Here is a 19,764-nt window from a genome sequence, read left to right as displayed (position 1 = left end):
TCTTATCGGCGTTATGCGGTAGGGTACGCTCATCATTTTTCTTTTGACACAGAGATAGAAGATTTTATTTCACGTAGATGTAGATTGGCTCCAGTTTCTCACCATCCATTAGGGGATAGATTGGCACCATCTTTTGAAAATAAAATTGGTAATAGCAAGTTACTTAGCCTGCAGCATCGACACACCCGGAGCAATTTTTCAGAGATTGGATTTGATGGCAGTGATTCAGGTACCTATGGTTGTTGTCATATCTACAGTGCATATGGGTGCAGGTGTCATTTTGACAGGGGTTTGAGTTTTGATAGAGTTGATGTTTCAGTTGTCTTGAGTTCCGCAGAATGGTTTCTTCTACCGACATCTACAGTTGGTTTTCAGATGATTTCATCAGAATTGTCAGTTGTTTGGGAATTGAGTACAGTTTTTCAGTTGTTGGTAATAATGTTTTCTCCACGAGAATATGGTGCGGATTGGGATGATACACAAATTTACATTTGGGATCCAGGCAGACTGATTGGTTCATGGTTCAGCCATTGCTTGGGGACAAGCAATTTCAGGAAGGGCGGACTGTCATGTCCCCAATTTTCGGTGGCAGTCTGATTAATTAATTTGATGAACTTGGTTGTCCAAAATAATGAAAATTTTATGAGGACGACTAATTAATCATTTTAATTAAATAAATAAATGATATTAAGTTAATTACTTATAAAGTTATCAAATAAATAAATATTAAAAGATAACTTTATATTTAATTAATTTAGTAAAGTGACTTGGATTATAAAATATTTAATAAAGTCACTTAAGAGATAAGATCAAAAATGTTCTAGAAGTCTCTGGAGAAGATGGAGCGAAAAGAATAAATAGGCACCCTGGGGCTCCATTCGAATCAGGCAGTGTTTATCTCTCTTTGTTTTCAGATTGTGATTCCATCACAAGTGCATTGTGGAACCTAAGTTTTCTGCAATTGTCACAGCTGGCCATTGAGAACGATAATTCTCAATTGGTACGCAATTTTGAGGGTGTGAAATATCATTTGAATTATTGCAGATTGGAGGTGACATTACAGTCATTTCATCAGGGCAAATTGTGGGCCTAAAGGCCAGTTCTAAAGGGTTAGTTCAGTGGAGATTGTTAACAACCGAGATTTGTTTGAAAGAGGAAATCGGGGTTTATGAGGAAATTCTCCATACCCAAATCGTAGTAGTAGAGACACTCAAAACGTTTGCAGGAACTCATATCAGTGCCTATATTCCATAGAAATTGTGGCACCTCATCCTTGAAAAGTCAAGCCGTAGGAGACATGAATTTAAAAGCGATTGAGATTGTCTATCCTTTTCGCAAAACGTAAACCATGGACCGATTAATAGATTTCAGCTTTCAGAACTGCCATTGGGAAGGGCAGTAAATACATTAAAATCTTTTCTTAAATCGTTTGCATGCGACTCAAGTACTCCAGACGGATTCAGCAACACGGTTGGGCAAGGATTGCAAATTATTTGTAACCAAAAGGAATCGCAAACCTAGAAGGATACGCTTGAGAGTGATCGAGCATCAACCATTTTTGGGGGCGTCGGGTTAAGGCTTCAGAGCTAGTCGAGAGACATTTCAGATCTACCCATCTTCACCGCAGGGAAACACTAGAAGGTTATGTGGTTGTTTGGACGAGTCGGCAACTATTTCATGACCCTTCCGGCAAATATCCAAGGGTTTGTTGCAGGTGTATGTATTAACCTTCATAGTGGCTCTATAAGCTGGGCGTCGTTTTCCTTCGCAACCACTCCCAGATGGTTTTGTTCACAAATTACATGCTGGGCATCTTCGTGGGATTGATCTCGCATTCCAGTTTTTGACATATTCATCACACGCATTATAAAAATTCGAAGGAGGTGAATTCGGCAACAGTAACCATTCGATTTACATCAAGCTTGGGGAAGTCATTTGATTAAGCTGGTACAACTTAGAAATCATTCCAGATCTGGCCAGTTTCGTCACCATAGCTGGAGTGGTTGTGCACAGGCCCGAACAGTCATTGTAATTAGTCGACGACATCAATATTCTTTCCAAATTGTGTAAAGCAGACTTTGGATGAATCTGACAAGTTCCATGACAACTAAGGGTGACGGCAATTTCAGGTTTTCTCCTTTGATGCTGTTGTTTAGATATATATATATATATATATATATATATATATATATATATATATATATATATATATATATATATATATATATCCAGTCTGGACTCTGTGAAAGGATTTTCTTGTAATAAAAATTCTTTCCTGAACAATGTTGGTATTATTATCTACTGCTTTGTTACAATTGGTGAATTATTAAAGATATTACTCTTTGCATGACAAATTTCATAGTACATTGTCTTTCATAGAACAACCCAGGCTGCAAGAATAGAATTTGACATCAGTTCATCACTGGTTCGTAACAACCTTGCTTGCTAATTGTTTGATGGAATGTCTAACCCTTGAAGTTTTAAGTTTTGGGTGTTAAAAGAGGCAATAACCTGTCGGGGTTATTTCATTAGGAATGGAAAAAAGAATAGTTTTGATAAGCAAGATTCTACCCAAGAGGGATAGCCAATGAACCTTCCAAGCACTAATTCTATTATTGATATGATCAATCACAGATTTCCAATAACAGGGTTTGTTTAATCCCATATAAAAGGGAACACCAATACAAGTAGAAGGTAAATAATCATAGGGAAAACCAAGAAGATAGATTATTCTTTGAGAAACCAATTGGGATGTATTAAAAACATAAATTTTAGGTTTAGCTGCATTGATACATTAACCTAAAAATTGTGTATATAGATCAATGGCATTCTTCATACTCTGTGCTTCTTGATATGTGGATGATCCAAAAAGTAATGTATCATCCACAAAAAGAGAATGGTTTATGGACAAAGATGTACCTACAATATTGATACCTTTCCACAACCCTTTTTGATTAAAAGAGTTAATAAGTTTGTTGAGGGCCTCTGCCATAATGATAAACAAGAATGGAGAAAGAGGGTCACCTTAATGAACTCCTTGGAAAAATCCAAAGAAACTTGTTGGTGCACCATTAATGAGAATAGAAAAAAATGCACCTAAAATGCAAGGTTTAATCCATTTACACCACCTAGAAGAAAAACTAAACTAATGAAGGACCAGAAGAAGAAAAGACCAATTCTGTTTATCGTAAGCCTTCATCATATCTAATTTGACAAAAAAGGCTGGAATAATATGTTCTTTGATGGAACGAAGGGTCTGATGGGCTATTATAGCTCCCTTAGTTGTTTCTCAACTAGGAGCAAAACCCCCTTGTTCCATTGATATAATTTTTGGAACAATGAGCTTAAGTCATAAATAAATAGCCTTTGTAATAATCTTATAGATAATGTTACATAAAGAAATAGGATGGAAATCAACAAAAGAATAGGGATCATTAACCTTTGGGATTAGAGAAATATTGATGGTATTAAAGTTCTTCAAAATGTAAACATTTTTCCTAGATTCCTCAAGAGACTCAAGAAATTCAAAACAAATTACATCCCAACAATTTTGAAGAAATAATGTAGTAAACCCATCAGGGCCTGGTGCCTTATCAGCAGGCATAAAAAATACTATGCCATGAATCTTAGAAAGAGTCAAAGGGGCCATAAGAATCAAATTGTCTTGTTGCATAATCAAAGAAGGAATGGAATCCAAGATCTCATCCACAAGGTGGGAAGAGGGGAGATCCTGTGGTGGAGGGGAAATAAGGTTAGAGAAGAATCTTAAACTCTCAATTTGAATTCCCTTAGCATTAGAAATCAAATTTCCTAGAGGGTCATGAATTGTAAAGATTGTGTTTTTAGCCTTCTTTTGTTTGGTAGATGCATGAAAAAACTTAGTATTTTGGTCCCCTTGTTGAAGCCACAATTCTCTAAACTTTTGTCTCCAATACTTTTCTTCTCACTTACATAATTCAAACCACTCCTCTTGCAAACTCTTCTGTCTTGAATGCATATTAGCATTTAAATCATGGAGTAAAATATGTTCATTAATCTCAACTAGTTTTTCTTCTACCACCTTCTTCTCCTCAAAAATATTTTTAAAAACATTTTTATTCCAAATCTTGATAAGTCCTTTGACATACTGCATTTTTTTGTGAAATTGAAACATTTTGGTTCTTGGCTCTAGTGGAGCATCCTGCCACCATTGTTTTAAGAGGCCATCAATCTTAATAGTTATAGTTCCTATATAATGACTTAAAAAAAGTATTAATTTAGATGTACATTATAATTAAAAGAAAGGAATAGTTTCTAATTTCATTATTTGTTTATTTATTTATAATATTAATAATAGTTTATATGTAATCGTTATGATGAAATTAAATTTTTATTTTGTTCATCTAATTTAGCACTATTTAATTTGTTTATTTTTTCATATTATTCATTTTTTTACATTTTAAACATAAACGTTTACTCTATATATATATATATATATATATATATATATATATATATATATATATATATATATATATATATAAAGCTATTCATTATAGAGTTTTAGAAATCATAATGGACAAACACAAAAAATGGTCCCAAATCGAAAAAATATGGGATAGAAAATGAGTTGGAGAAAATAATGGCAATAACAATGAAGTAAGACATAAAATTTATATTTTATTAAAAACATATATCAACTCCTCATAAATCCACATATAGGACCTCGATACATTCAACTAATTAAAATATAGAAAATTAATTTGTAAAGATTACAAAGTTAAAAAATTGTCATGTATCTTTTAAAAACATAAGATATATAAAAACAACCAAATTAAATGAATTATAATTGTTAGATTAGAGATCATTTAATAACTCATTAAAGTGAGGAATTCATCAAATGTCAACAATAGTACTTAGCCTAGTGACAAGTACTAATAATAATGTGATGTGTATAAAGTGGAAGTAAAAGGAGAAAATAATAGTACTAATATAAGTCATGGAAAAGGCATAGTGTTGCAATGACATGTAGATCTACAACCTTTTCAATGGTCTCCAAGTTCAATGTTGTGAGAAGTAATATGATAAGTAGTACCGTGATACGGGAAACTACAACTGGTTGAACCATTCGATGAGGCAATGGAAGCACCATGGACATTAAGGTGAATTGTATGGTAGTGAGACTCATGCAACATTTGTTAACATTAATGATGCGATAGTATGTAAAGTAGAACTAAAAGAGCAAAACGTAGGTAGTACTAATATAAGTCATGGGAAAGGCGTGGGGTTGCAATGGCCTCTAGATCTACAGCCTTCTTCAATGCAGCTCCAAGTTCATCAATCATATTGAGCTTGTGAGGAGGGATGTGATCAGGGAGTGTCCAGTCAAAAGAATGAACCAGTGAAGCTACAACTAGATGAACCATTCGATGAGCCAATGGAAGCGCCAAGCACATTCTTCTTCCGGAACCAAATGTCAGTAGTTCAAAATCTTGCCCCTTGTACTCTATATTACTCTGCTCACCTTCAACGAATCTCTCTGGAATAAACTTTGAGGGTTCCTCCCAGATGGATGGATCCCTTCCAATCGCACACAGGTTAACAATAATCACACTGCCCTTGGGTATTGTGTACCCTGCTATCTCGCACGAGTTATCAGCTTTATGTGGAACCATTAAGGCAATGGGCGGGTGCAAACGGAATACTTCTTTAACTACTGCATGAAAGTATGGCAATTGATCTATGTCACTTTCCTCTACTCTTCTATTAAGACCAACTATCTCTTCCAGTTCTTGTTGGACTCTTCTCATTACATGTGGATTACGAATGAGTTCCGCCATACCCCATTCTATTGCAGTAGCAGTACTGTCGCTACCAGCCATAAACAGTTCCTGCCAAAAGCACAACATACGGGACCCTTTTTAATTCATTCAAAAAATTAAATAAGAACCCCAAACCAAAAAAAAAATCTTAGAAGGTAGCTGAAAGCCTTGTACTTACAAAAATTAGAGCTCTGATATCTGCGATAGTCAAATCAGGGCCACTGAAATCCAGCAAAACGTCTAGAAAATCTTTGTCTGCATCTGTGCTCTGCTCAACGCTTTTACTTCTCTTGGCAAGCCGATCCTGTATAAATACATCTAGAAACTTATGCACTTTTCTCATTTGTATGGCCAGCTTACTGCACAGGCGCTGAGGATCCAGAAAAGCAAGAAATGGGAAAAAGTCGGCCAAATTTGGTGTTCCTGCGAGCTTCATTGAGAGGCAAAAGGCATTCTTGAACTCCACAGCCTCCGGATTGCTTGGATTAAAGACGCTTGAGGAGAAGAACATGTTGCCCAACAAATTGAGTTCGGTGTAGAAGACTGTGTGCGCAATATTCAGTGTCTTTCCCTTCTCTTCAAAAACCAATCGAATGGTTCGGAAAATCTCATCTCTTCTGAGATGTTGCAGAGCTTGGAGTCTCTTGGCTGTAAAGAGTTCTTTACTTGCAATACGCCTCAGCTTCTTCCAGCGCGCTCCATAACCAGCCCAGCCTATCGAGGACTTGTGGTGATCGAGGGTCTTTGCTGCTTCTAAAACCCATCTCCCAGCAAGATTGTGATCTTGGGTTTTGAGAACCTCTTTTGCCATGGCAGGAGAAGAGATTACCACCACAGTTTTCATGCCGAGATGCAGAGTCATAAGAGGACCATATTGCTGAGAAAGCGCCAAGAGAACCTCAGTGGCCTTTCCTCTCCCCATTTGAAGGAGATTCCCTAGAAATGGCAAGGGCGGAGGCCCAGGAGGAAGACAAGGTTTCCATTTATCCTTCCTTATACTCCTCAAGAGGATACATATGATCACACTGCCAATCCCCACAGACAACCAAGAAAGATTTTCCACGTCCATCTCATCAACACTAAACTCTAGCCTAATTTCTACGTAACTCTCGGAGAATTTTGATGGGCTTTGTCCTCACTGAATGGGGTATTCATCACAATTTAGCAATGGGAAAAACCAACTACTTCCACATTTCTCACAATTTCGAAATGTTATATAACCAGAGGCAATGAAGAACGCGATCTGTTCGACATTTATATAGGCAGTATGCGTATTCTACTGGCACAATAGTGCAATACATGCCGCGTGATTCCTGAATCTGCACTACCGAATTCTTTCCTGTCAATTTTAAGTGCTTTTAGAGTCAAGAATATCTTAATCCCAAAACCCTACCTAAGCACTAGAAAAATTTCAAGTTTAAGTGAGCTCGAAGTCTAGGACCGTTAAATTTGACTCTGAAAGATTCGTGCACTTATGGCATGGACAACGATTAGCGACTAGGTTATCTATGAAAATTTCATCCGAGATGGACGATTGCACTGAGGAAAGACCGTATTCGTATTCTGCTGGTACAATGGTGTAATATCTGAAGTCAGGGCAAATCTGAAGTCAAATAAAATACCACGTCTGCCTTAACGCCAAAATATCTGAAGTCAAGAAAAACACCACGTCTGCCTTACGCCAAAATATCTGGAGTCAAAGTAAATCTAAAGTCAGTTGGAGAAAATCTCAAATGACTGTTGGCTATTCTCAAAGACCTGCTATCCTCCATCCAAACTCTACAGTTGACCAATTTTCATAAAATCTAAAACATTATGGATTTTTCTGAAAATTTCAGCATTTGATCTTCATGATTATTGATTATTTTAGTTTAGGAATCAAATTCTAGTGTGTGATATTTAAGTTGTCATGTCATCATTAGGTGTTTCTCAGAGTGATAAAAGGTTATTGTTAAAATTATATCAAATAAATAGTTGAACAAGGTAACTGAAAATAGTAAAATAATACAAAATTATAACATCTAAGTTCAAGAAAGCAAAGTTCTAAAGATAAAATGTCTCTTGGAAACTTAAAACTACAACTAAAGGACACTCTAAGATCTTATCACTTCCAAATGAATTTGAGTGACCAAAGAGTCCAAAATAAGGTAAATTAAGCTGATAGAATCAGTTCCTAAACAACATAAAGAGTTGCAACTACTGCTCAGCTAAAGAGTAAATAGTATGATCCCAACAGTCCTTATCTTGCATTTTTAGATCTATTCAATTGCAGAGCTTCAACCACCACGACTACAGCATCTTCTCAATCTTCCCCCAACAACAATAGCAACATATGTTGTCCTCTACATGAAGACTATGGATTGGCCTCTTTGTTATGCAATTATTCCGAATTTATCTAGACTTCTAAGTGCAACTTCTTCATCTTTCTAGTTTATCAATGTAATGAGGTGGACATCGCTATGAATCAAAGATATTTAAAAACCCAACTTCCATATTGTGAAGTCTCATCTCCCCTTCATTCTTTGTCACCAAGCTCTCTTCTTTGAGGGAATCTCAAACCCAAGTTGGTCCTTCATTATGTCTGAGCTTATAAAGCTTCATCAAGGAGTCAATCTTTTTTTCTCATACCAAATCTCCTCTTTTAAGTACTATAGGATCTTTGATATCCAAAATTGGATATCTCTAAGGAGAATGTTCATTTATGATTTCTATGTTTCAATCTTTGTGTCTCAAAGTCATGAGGTTTTCATCAATGCTTTTGAGAATTTTGGTCATATCCTCCAAAAAATCCTTATGAAACACCTTATGGAAAAGTTTGTGTGGTTATTTTATTCAAACCCACATGCAATAGGATGGCTAGATGTGATGAAATCCCTCCCCAGAATACCCAAAGTAATTTTTGACCAACATGATATGTGAGTCTAAGAGAATTACTTGCATCCTTTGATTAGTCACAATCACTAAACATGTTAATAGATAATATTTTGTGATGTGTGTGTGTGTGTGTGTGTGTGTGTGTGTGTGTGTGTGTGTGTGTGTGTGTGTGTAATGGCACCTCTGAATTTTTTAAAATTGTGTAGAATTCTCAAATGACTTTATATATGTATGTATGTATGTATGTATGTATGTACGTATGTATGTATATATATTTATATATACATGTATATATATGTACATACATACATACATATAAAGTCATTTGAGAATTCTACATAAACTAAAAAAATTTACAAGTGCCATTTTTTAACCTTCCACTAATTCCATAATTAAGTGAAATAAAATTTAGTTGAGATCAATCTTACTATTAATCTTTAGCTAAACAAGTTAAAATGGAGGATCCAAAAAAAGAAATTTGAGCTTCAAATATGAGATGAAAAACAAAGTGGACAAAAATTCTCAAGGTGGACCCTACAAAAAGTCAGAAATCATGATAACTCACTATACAAAATCAAAAATAGACTATGAGAGAAATTAAAGTAATAATATAGGCTAGAGACTTATTAAGAACGTAACAGATACATGGTAGAAGGAAAAATTAATTTGAAGGTTTCATATTGTTTTGATCCATTTCAAGACTAAATTATGTAAAGCAAATATGGATCCTATGTAATAGGGAGACATTCAAAGATATTTTTGTCAAGAGAAAAATATAGAAGAAGATCAAGAGAAGTTAAATGAGGAAGTGTTGAGAAATGGAATCATGGGTTAGGAATGAATCATTAAGGAAAAGGAACTAATGAGAGATGACAAAGATATCCTATCAAAAGAAAAGAATAAACCTATTGAAGATAAAAGTCAATCTTGGTACATGGATACTCAAGGAAGATAAAAATATCAAATGCTTCCAAAATGTGACAAAATAAAAGAGGGATCTTAGAATATTTTATTTATTTTTAAATGGTTCATTTATTAAAGATCCCAAGGAGAAAGTTGTAGTAACTATTGATTACATCCCTCATCTGTTAGACAACTTTGAAGGTTCCAATCATATGGAATGGGAAAAAGTCTTGGAACAAATCCTAAGTGGGTGATTGTAAGACAAAATAAAGTGCTTAATGCAAAAAGATCATTGGAAGAAGTAGAACTCACTCTCAAACTTGTAAAAAATAGTATAAAAATGTAAAATCTAAATATCCTTACATGAAAAATCTCCTAAACAATCATTGCAAATATCTACATAGACTATATACTTAACGAATGCATAAATTACACAAATTGTAGAATTAATAGTTGTGTATTTTCCATTCTTAAGTCAACTGCCACAAGGTAACGTTGCATTCAAATAAAAAATCATCACATGCATAGTCTCTATTAATTTTTAATATAAAATAAATCAAAATACTTGACTGAAGCCAATTTAGATCATTGGTATGTTGTTGTTTAAGTTGTTTGGTTCTTAACAAGTTCACAATGGATCAAGTCTTGCTAAGTACAAAGGCTCCAATGTCATAAAGAATGAGTTTGGGATCGTACCTGTAACAAATTTTAGCATAATGAAAACCCCTTAGTCCTTCGACTATTTACCTCTAAACCTTCACCTACTAAATAATAACTTAGATAATAAAAAATGAAAACTAATGAGGTATTCTAAATCAAAAGATTGGATGTAAGTTGGATATGAAAGTGAAGCAATTGATTAGATATTCTAAATCAAAAGATTGCATGTGAGTTGAATACAGAAGTGGAGCAACAATTGATTAGGTATTCTAAATCAAAAGATTGACTGTGAGTTGAATACAGAAGTGGATCAACAATTGAATATGGAGGTGCAGCAATAATTGATTAGGTATCTATTGACAATTTTCTACGGTTCTGATAGAAATGGGGATTGCTATTGTGGTTTTGGAGGCCCGCCACTAAAAGACAGTGTTGTTTAAGCAAGGCCGTTGAAACAAGTGCAATTGCGTAAAAGTCATGGAACATGGAAGACTTGGTGCCCAGAGTCTTCGCATATTAATTCCCTGTTGCTCTTGATAATGCTTGCCATTCTCTATTTTCTCTGCACGAGTTCGACTTTTCCACATATAATTGAACAATTAACCCTGCTTGTCATTCTCTTCATTCTCTACAGTGACTGACATTCGCAAATATGATCGGATACTTATTGTAGGATTGACTATATGATGGCCAACTTTTGGACACGTGGCTGGAAACATTATGATGCCTGTCATACTCTCCTCTTTCTACTTTGACAAAAATTCGTACTTATGATGGAATACTTGAATGTCGACTTAGACTAGGGGCCAAACCAAACCCAGCATTCTCTCCATAATGACCAAGTTTTGCATTTTTGACTGGAGACTTTAGAGAATCCACCGTGCCCCTCACTCTCTCCTCTCTCCATTATGGCCGACTTTTGCACATATGGTTGAATGCTTTTCCATACTGTCATTGTCATTCTCTCTTATCTTTCAGACTTTTTCACATATGACTGGACTTGTTTCCCGTGCAAAGTTTCTCCGAGCTCTTTTATGCGCTTGGGAGAACACATTTGTATGAATGTGCACCTTTCGCCTCTGCGAAATTGGGATTTTTCTAATTTGATGGTCTCTTCGAAGTTATGTTTCTCTTTCTGTGGGGTTTTCCCCTGAGTATTTCTCTTGTAGTGGGGAGGCTTGTTCCATTTCTCTAGCACTCAAACGCCTGAGTATTTCCTTCTTAGCATTTTATTTTCCTTGTATTGTAAGGCTGGGGGGGAAGGCTCGCTCCATACCTAACAGTTAAGCAATGGGGGGATTCAGGGAAAAGCTCTGTTTAAGCCTGTTTTTTGGTTTCACAGTTATTCAACTGCAAAATTGCGGTGCTGCAGTCGAGGGTGTGGACAATCTCTCCTTGGGTGCGTCGATTACTAGCAATCAGACAATGATTTCAAAGAATGGTACGTTTGAGTTGGGATTCTTCAGTCCAAAGGGAACCAATAACTGGTATATTGGCATCTGGTATGCCAATTTAACAGAGAGGACTTTCGTTTGGGTGGCTAACAGGGAGAGTCCGGCGAGAAACAGATGTGGTGTTTTGAAACTGTCTAAAGAAGGTGATCTCCGGCTCTTCGATGCAGAGGGTGCGTTTCTTTGGTCGGCTAATATATCGAGCAAGGCCTCACGGGCCGTCATATTAGATTCTGGGAATCTTGTAATGCTCGGTGAGGACAACAAATCGGAAATTGTTTGGCAGAGTTTCGACAATCCTATGGACACCTGGTTGCCAGGGATGAGGTTTGGTGGACAGCAAAAGCTAGTCTGTTGGAAAAGCTCATTGGATCCTGCACCCGGCCTTTTCTCCTTTCATGCTGATCCATCTGGCACCAAACAATTTGTACTAACATGGAGCAATTCTGTAATGTATTGGGCAAGCGGAACTTGGGAGGGCAATATTTTCAGTCAGATTCCAGAAATGATAAACAGAGAAAGCTACAATATCAGCTTTGAAGATACCAACTCTGGTTTGTATGCCACTTACACATCTCTGATTGCCAAGAATAGCCTCGTACGCATTGTCCTGTCTAACTCTGGACAAATGCAGAAATATAGTCTGACTAATGACCGTAAATGGAACATGTTCTGGTCTGAACCAAGGGATCAATGTGCCGTATATGGTCTCTGCGGCGCTTACGGAAGCTGCAACTCCAACAACCTGCAGTTCTGTAGCTGCATGGAGGGTTTCACCCCGACAGATTCTCGTGCATGGGATTCTGGAAGGTCCTGGTCGAGCGGGTGTGCTCGGCAGAGACCGTTGAACTGCAACCCTCAAAATGGCAGCACGGACGGATTCCTGGAGGCTAGCGTCACATTGCCTGAAGCTGATCATTCCGCTTCCTTATACTCTGCAACGTGCACAGAGGAAGATTGCGAGAAAGCCTGCCTCCTCAACTGCTCCTGCACTGCGTTTACATTCAATCCACCTTCGGGGCCGTGCATGATCTGGTCAGGAGATTTGCTAAACATGCGTAACTCCCTTTCGTCAAAAAGAAACTCAAGTGTTCTCATTCGTGTCGCTGCCTCTGCGCTTCCAAAGTTCAATCCGAGGCAATCCTCCAAAGGATTAACAACCAGACTTGTGTCAAGCGTTGTTGGTGCTCTCGTACTCATTGCTCTAGGAATTTATTCATTTTTCTTGTGGTGGAGGCGCCGGCAGATGCACGGGGTACGATCTATCGATACGCTTCATGCCGATGCCGATTCGTCCAACTCTTTCCTTAGAATGTTTAGCTACATGGAGTTGAAGATCGCGACTAGGAATTTCAGGTGCACGCTGGGGAGCGGAGGATTCGGCACGGTGTTCAAAGGATGTCTCATAGACGGTACACCTGTGGCCGTCAAGAAAATGGAGGGTTCGAGACGAGATGAGAAGCAATTCCGAGCGGAAATCAGTTCTCTTGGAAACATACAACATGCCAATTTGGTCAGGCTTCGAGGGTTTTGTGCACAAGGGTCGAGAAGGTTTCTGATTTATGATTTCATGCCCAACGGCTCTCTGAATTCCGTACTCTTCGCGAGTAACTCCAAACAAAAGGTTCCTATACTCGACTGGAAGACCCGGTTCCGGATTGCTCTGGGCACCGCAAGAGGATTGTTTTATCTCCATGAAGAATGCAAAGATCGCATAATCCATTGTGATATCAAGCCGGAAAATATTCTTCTGGATGCTGATTTCTCTCCAAAAGTGGCTGATTTCGGATTGGCAAAGCTTGTGGGTAGAGATTTCAGTCGTGTTTTGACGACGACGAGAGGAACGAGAGGGTATTTGGCTCCAGAATGGATCTCCGGTCTTCCCATCACTCCCAAGGTTGATGTCTATAGTTTTGGTATAACGCTCTTGGAAATTCTTTCCGGCCGGAGAGCTCTAGATTTAAGTGTGCAAAATTCTAGTCAGTATTACTTTCCACCGTGGGCTGCAACTCAAATTTGTAATGGAAACATGCTCACTATTGTAGAGAATGGTATTGCAGAGGAGAGAGATATAGAGGAGGTGAGGAGAGCAAGTATTGTAGGATTGTTGTGCATTGAAAAAGATGAGGCGGTAAGGCCAAGCATGAGGCAAGTGGTGCTCATGCTTGAAGGGAAGTTGCAGCCTCAAATTTCACAGATTCGATGCCCCGAGCAAGCAAACCGTAGCGATACTGATAGCGGAAACGACAACTGATGTTGTTTGTTAGGATGGCGTAAGAAGGCTATATTTTGCACGTCGGCTTTTGAAGCTTAGTAAGAGTTAGTTAACATGTAATTAAGTAATACTCGTATTTTGGTAGTGAGGCAAATGATTAGTTTCTTGCATGGGATAATAATCTAGTGTAATAAAATACTAATAAAAATATGGGCTCTTGAAATACTTGAGGAAAAGGCCACTAGAGTGAGGGCATGAAACTCATTGATGTTGCTTTCTATATGTGCAAGGAGGCTAAGAACTGTGACTATGTATAATGTATTCTTTAAGCCCGTCAATTGACTTTTTTTTTTTGTTGAAACCCTAATAACCTTAGATCTATAGCACTTATTTATTATTTTTTCTATACTTCTTTTTTCCCTAATTTCTAAAGTTCTATTATGTCATTCATCAATGTCACTCTATTAGCTTATCAAAATTTTTGCATATGCTTAATCTCTTTACCAAATGCCCTCTATGTATAAGGAAATATTTTTCTTATGCCATCATAATAGGATCAAAAGATGTCTTTCTTGTCAAATTCATAGACAAAAACTATGTATTTTCATTTTGTATCATGTATTTACAACATTGCAAGTTGTGTGCAATAATTTTCTAGATTAGAGGGGATTGCAATCTGGTTGAACTATTTTTTGTAAAATATTCCCCATACATGCTATTTTTAAAAAATATTGTAAGGTGTTTTTGTTTATCAAAAGTACTATAAATTTTTTTTGTTTCCACATATTTTCTTTAAAAAATTACTCAGTTACCACTATTTTCTTCAAATATTCATCATAATTTTTTAATTTTTTTAACTTTTTACTATCAATCATAAATTGGTTTTGATATAGAACAAATTCAAATTTTGGTTTGTGGTTTAGTGAGTCACCTTACTATTGTCTAACAAATTCATAATTATTTCAAGGTCATTCTTTTATACTCATTGACTTTTATTGCTTTGTGGGTAACCTTTTTAGAAGAAAATCAATATGTTTTATAGTGAAGAAGTAATACAAAATTAGTTTATTAAATCTTCATACTCTCCCACTTATTTTTGATATCCAATACTTGTTGCACATGGCATAAAATTTAAATCAAGTTCAACCATGTAGTCTCTCTTTAGGCACCATCCTTCCATGCATAGTTTTGTATCTTTTGATGCTTATAATTCTCATTTATCTAAATTTATATATTACAATTAGCATATTGATAAGTCAAAAATACCTTAAACTTCACACTTTGTGATAAAAATTGAAAAGCTTCAATGGACATACTTGTTAAACAAATCTAAGACTTGCTACAATCATGCTTTGATATGTGAAATCCTAGAGTTAGAATAAATTTGCATCAATAGTTATAAAATCCTTTGAAACTACAAATGAAAAATATAGGAGTTTGAAACATTGTATTAGGAATCAAAATTTCATATGGAATTAATTTCGTTGGATGATTATGCAACCTTTAGTTAAGAACCAATGCAACCTTGAAAAGCAATTGAGATCGATTTGCCAAATAAAAATTAAGTGGAATAAACAAAAATAGTGATAAACATTCATAAGCCTTGGCAATATAGTCCTTTTGCCCCTAATATTTTCTCAATACCCCTCACAATCTCTAAGACATCACCCTCTAAATATCATTATCTAATTTTCTTTACTGCATCATAGGAACACCTCAATATAACATGCTCAACAATATTCAAGATACTCTATGAGTGAAACATATCCATTATTAGTATTTACCTAGCTAACTAGATAATATAGTTTGGGTCCACAATGAATGGTATGAGAGATCATGATTATGCAACTTTCAATGGAGCAATAATACAACTTTTGGCACCAATTGAGACCAGGTTGCAAAATGAAAACCAAGTGGAATATCCAAAAATTGAGATATGTGCTTGAAGGCCTTTGTTTTTTTATCATTTTTCCCTTGATGGTTTTTTCTTTATACCTATCATAAGCTCTAAGGTCCTTCCCTCCATAAAATACTTCCCAATTTGTCTTAATGGACCTAAGGAATATTTCAGCTTGATGTGATCTAGAATGTTTGAGACACTCCATAGACAAAATAAGTTCATCACTAGATTAAATACCCATCCAAATAGAGATAATGGAGAAAAATATTTAGGCCCATGATAAATGGTTTTAAGGATGTATGATTTCGAAAATTTTGAAACTGAGTAGTAATGTAGCTTCTAGCACCAATTGAGATCATGTTTCCAAATAAAAACTAAGATGCACTCTTGTAGGCCTTGCTAAGATGTTCATTTTTCCTTGAAGGTTTTTTGATACTCCTCGCAAGCTTTGAGATATTTCTATCCAAAAAATTCTACTCAACTTGGTATAGTGCATGCTAGGAACACTTTGGTTTGGTATGCTCTAGAATGTTTCAGATACTCAATAGATGAAATAAGTCCATCGCTATCATTTACTTAGACAACTAGAGGTAATGGAGAAGATAGTTTGGGCCCATGATAAATAGTTTTAAAGATGTAATATTATGCAACTTTTAACTAAGAAATAATGCAACTTTTGGTACCAACCTAGATTAGATCACCAAATGAAAACCAAGAGGACTATCCAAAAGCTAAGATACATGCTTGTAGGTCTTGATAATATGCCCCTCTTTTTATTGGAATTTTTTGAATGCCCCTCATAAGCTCCAAGGTATCAACCTCCAAAAATTGTTGTTTGATTTGGCTTAGTACACCTTAGGAACAATTTTATTTGACATGCTCTAGAATGTTTAAGATACTCTATAGGTAAAATAAGATCACCACTAGAGTTTAGCTAGCCAAATAGAGCTAATGAAACATACAATTTTTGCCCATGAAAAATGGTTTGAAATATGCATGATTAAATGCAACTTTCAACTATGCAACAATGTAAATTTTGGCACCAAGAGATATCTAACCTCCAAATGAAAACCAAATGAAATATCCAAAAAAGTGATATGCATGCTTCTAGGCCTTGGTAAGATAGAACATTTTCCCCTAGTATCTTCAGAATATTTATCACAGGCTCTAAGATATCACCCTCCAAGAATTTTCACCCAGTTTGGCTAAATGCACTTCAGGAATACTTTGGTCCAATGTGCTCTAGAATTTTTGAGATACTCTGTGGGAAAAACAATGTCATCACTAGCTTTTACCTATCAAATTGGAGCCAATGGAGTAGATGGTTCTAGCCCAAAATAGATATTTTAAGAGATGCATGATTATAAATAAATAAATTAAGTGTTTACTCTATCAAGTCATAGGTGGTCAATCATGGTAAAACTTTACCAATCATGTTAGCAAGGTATAAATGGTGTTTTTGGATCATAAGGGTCATTCTTGTATACCTTGTAAGATGTTTTGATAGTTTTTATGTAACAAATACAAAATCTATATTAAAGTTGTCAATGTTAATGTATAACTATGTGAGCAATTTTGTCACTTTTTAAAATATTTTATGTTTCCAACCATCCTATCACCCCAAAATGGTTGTATTTGATTTTTTTATTTTGAAAATGACTGAAAATCTGAGTTTTTCCTATCTCTTACACATAATTCGACCGATTTGATCCATATAGGAAAAATTTGCAAATTTAACAACCATTATACAACTTGACCCTTACATCCTAACTATTACATTAATGGACCTTAAAAGGTCTTATTATATTATATTAGATTAAAAGTGACCTTAGTACATTCCAATCATCATCTCAATACACATCTATCATATGAGATCTCATTTATAATCAATATTTACAAATTTGAGCTCTCAAAATTTGTAAGTCATGCCCATGGATGCTTTAACATATAAAATTTGACATATAATATGTATGGTCAAGATCACTACTATTTATATATACAAAAAAAATCATCTAGATATGCACATTACAACTCATTAATATTTTTATATGTAAAATTTAGCATCTAAATATGCACATCACATCTCATTGATATTTTATATACAAAATTTTTCATAGACATATGCACATTATAGCTCATATGTACATAGAGAACCTTCAAAAAAGGGAAAGTACAATATTTCACAAATATGATATATAAAATTGTCAAAATTATTCCCCTATTATAGAATTTGATGCAAAAGCATCTTGCATCAGAAATAAAGGGGGCATGTTGAAAGTATTAAAATAAATATTTTTTAAAAAAAACTAGAGGAGAGAGAAAGTGACAAAAATTAGAAAAAAGGAGAAAAAGAGGAATTTCTATTTTCAAGGTGCATAGGTGACATAAATAGAAAAATAAAATTAAAATGGTTGTCATTTCATTTATTGAGGTGTAAAGGTGGGATCTTAGAAGTTTGTGGAAAGTTCCTTAAATCATGCATTTAATATTTGGTGTGATCCACAAAGGAAATGTAATTTTTTAATTGGCCACATGGTTGTGCTTAGTCGTATTTGGGTGGGAATTAAATATTTGTTTTAAGGTAGTTGTATTTACCTTCTATCCCACATTGGTTGTGTTTGTAACATCATTCATGGTAAGTGCCTATTTAAGCAAGGCTTATGATCATTTGTAATCAAGCTCTTCAAGTGTAAGCTCTTGAAGTGAAGCTCTCAAGGTTTGATCTCTTCTTGTATAGAAGCTTTGGAGGTGAAGGATCTTAATGTGTAAGATTTTCTTTGTGGAAGTTCTCTTGGTGGAAGCTCTGTTAGTGTAGTTTTTTTAATTTCCTAGTGGGTTATTTATTTTTCCCTATATTGCTAGTTTTTTCCTACACTTTTAATAATCTTGCTTAGGTTAATAAAGCACGTCTTATTTAGAAAGTGGTTGCAAGGTGTCACCTTCTTACATGTGAGGATCCATTAGCTATCTTAGGAAGATACTTTGCTATCTTTAGTCTAATAGATGATTGCTTCTCATCGGTTGGTGTTGCCACCTCCTCCCTCTTCCTAGTCTATATAAGCATGCTACCTGTCTTGTATTTGAAACTGATTTCTTTTGCATCCTCTTAATGCTATTTTGCTTCCAACATCTGTATTACTCTCTTGGAGACTAACTCTATGTTGCTATTTTGATTTTGTATCATTTGCATTCATAGTTTAGATATCTATTCTTTGCACTAGTTTTTTGGGTTATCAATCTTTTTAGATTCTAACAAGCTCTTGGTTTGGAAGCTTTCTTTTTGGAAGCTCTCTCATATTGTAAGAATTTGGAGTTCTCTCATTTGGAGAATATTGTAAGGATTTTCAAGTATAACAAAGACATGCTTTGTGAAGCATTTATCTTCTCTTTGTCTCTATATTACTGTGTTTATGATTATGATTTGGAAAGGGCGACACAACCCTTCTTCAAAATTATTCTTCTAAACGGCCCAAAATCAATAAAGCGAATCTTTGGGATTAGCTCTAACCTTTAGTGTCTCAAGTATTTCGCATGCTCATATTCACAAAGTTTTCAAAAATTCTTGTTAAAATTTCTAACATGATAAATATTCAATTCAATATTTTTTGCAACAATAATGTTTGAGTAAGTAAGAATATGCCCATGTCTTTTAAATTCCACAAACAGCCTGGCATTATAACTTTTGATAGGGTACTTATATTTTATAGAAGGATAAGTTAATACAAAAATAAATACAACAATTGATAAAGAAATAAGTTTAAGAGGCCTCAATACAACTCAACACAACAAAAATACCTTCTAAGCCATGTCTATGTCACAATAGTAGAGCCTATTGGGTACTCAAGACATTCTCCATCAATGACTACAAAATTCAATTTATTTCTTTTTTAATACAATGACACAAAAAGTAACATTGTGTTCCTTATTCGTTGTTCTCATCCATAATAATTTCATATGCAT

General features: G+C 35.3%; 1 protein-coding gene and 1 pseudogene across 2 annotated transcripts; one reads left to right on the top strand and one right to left on the bottom strand.

The window, feature by feature from the left end:
* Positions 1-4,914: 4,914 nt before the first annotated feature.
* LOC149553716 (geraniol 8-hydroxylase-like) lies at positions 4,915-7,032 on the bottom strand. Its single transcript, XM_089789082.1, has 2 exons — positions 5,980-7,032; positions 4,915-5,870 (listed from the first exon to the last, which is right to left on the bottom strand). The coding sequence occupies exons 1-2, from the start codon at positions 6,868-6,870 to the stop codon at positions 5,238-5,240; spliced, it is 1,524 nt and encodes a 507-aa protein (XP_089645208.1). The 5' UTR covers positions 6,871-7,032; the 3' UTR covers positions 4,915-5,237.
* A 4,228-nt stretch (positions 7,033-11,260) lies between these two features.
* On the top strand, positions 11,261-14,140 carry LOC149553715 (G-type lectin S-receptor-like serine/threonine-protein kinase At2g19130 pseudogene; annotated as a pseudogene). The gene has a single exon (XR_016353144.1). The product of XR_016353144.1 is annotated as a G-type lectin S-receptor-like serine/threonine-protein kinase At2g19130 pseudogene (transcript).
* The last annotated feature ends 5,624 nt before the right edge of the window (positions 14,141-19,764 follow it).

The sequence above is a fragment of the Cupressus sempervirens genome, chromosome 6, assembly GCF_028749045.1.
Source record: "Cupressus sempervirens isolate cs-2001-9-10 chromosome 6, ASM2874904v1, whole genome shotgun sequence".
Lineage (NCBI taxonomy): Eukaryota > Viridiplantae > Streptophyta > Pinopsida > Cupressales > Cupressaceae > Cupressus > Cupressus sempervirens.
This window is presented reverse-complemented; position numbering and strand designations above follow the sequence as displayed.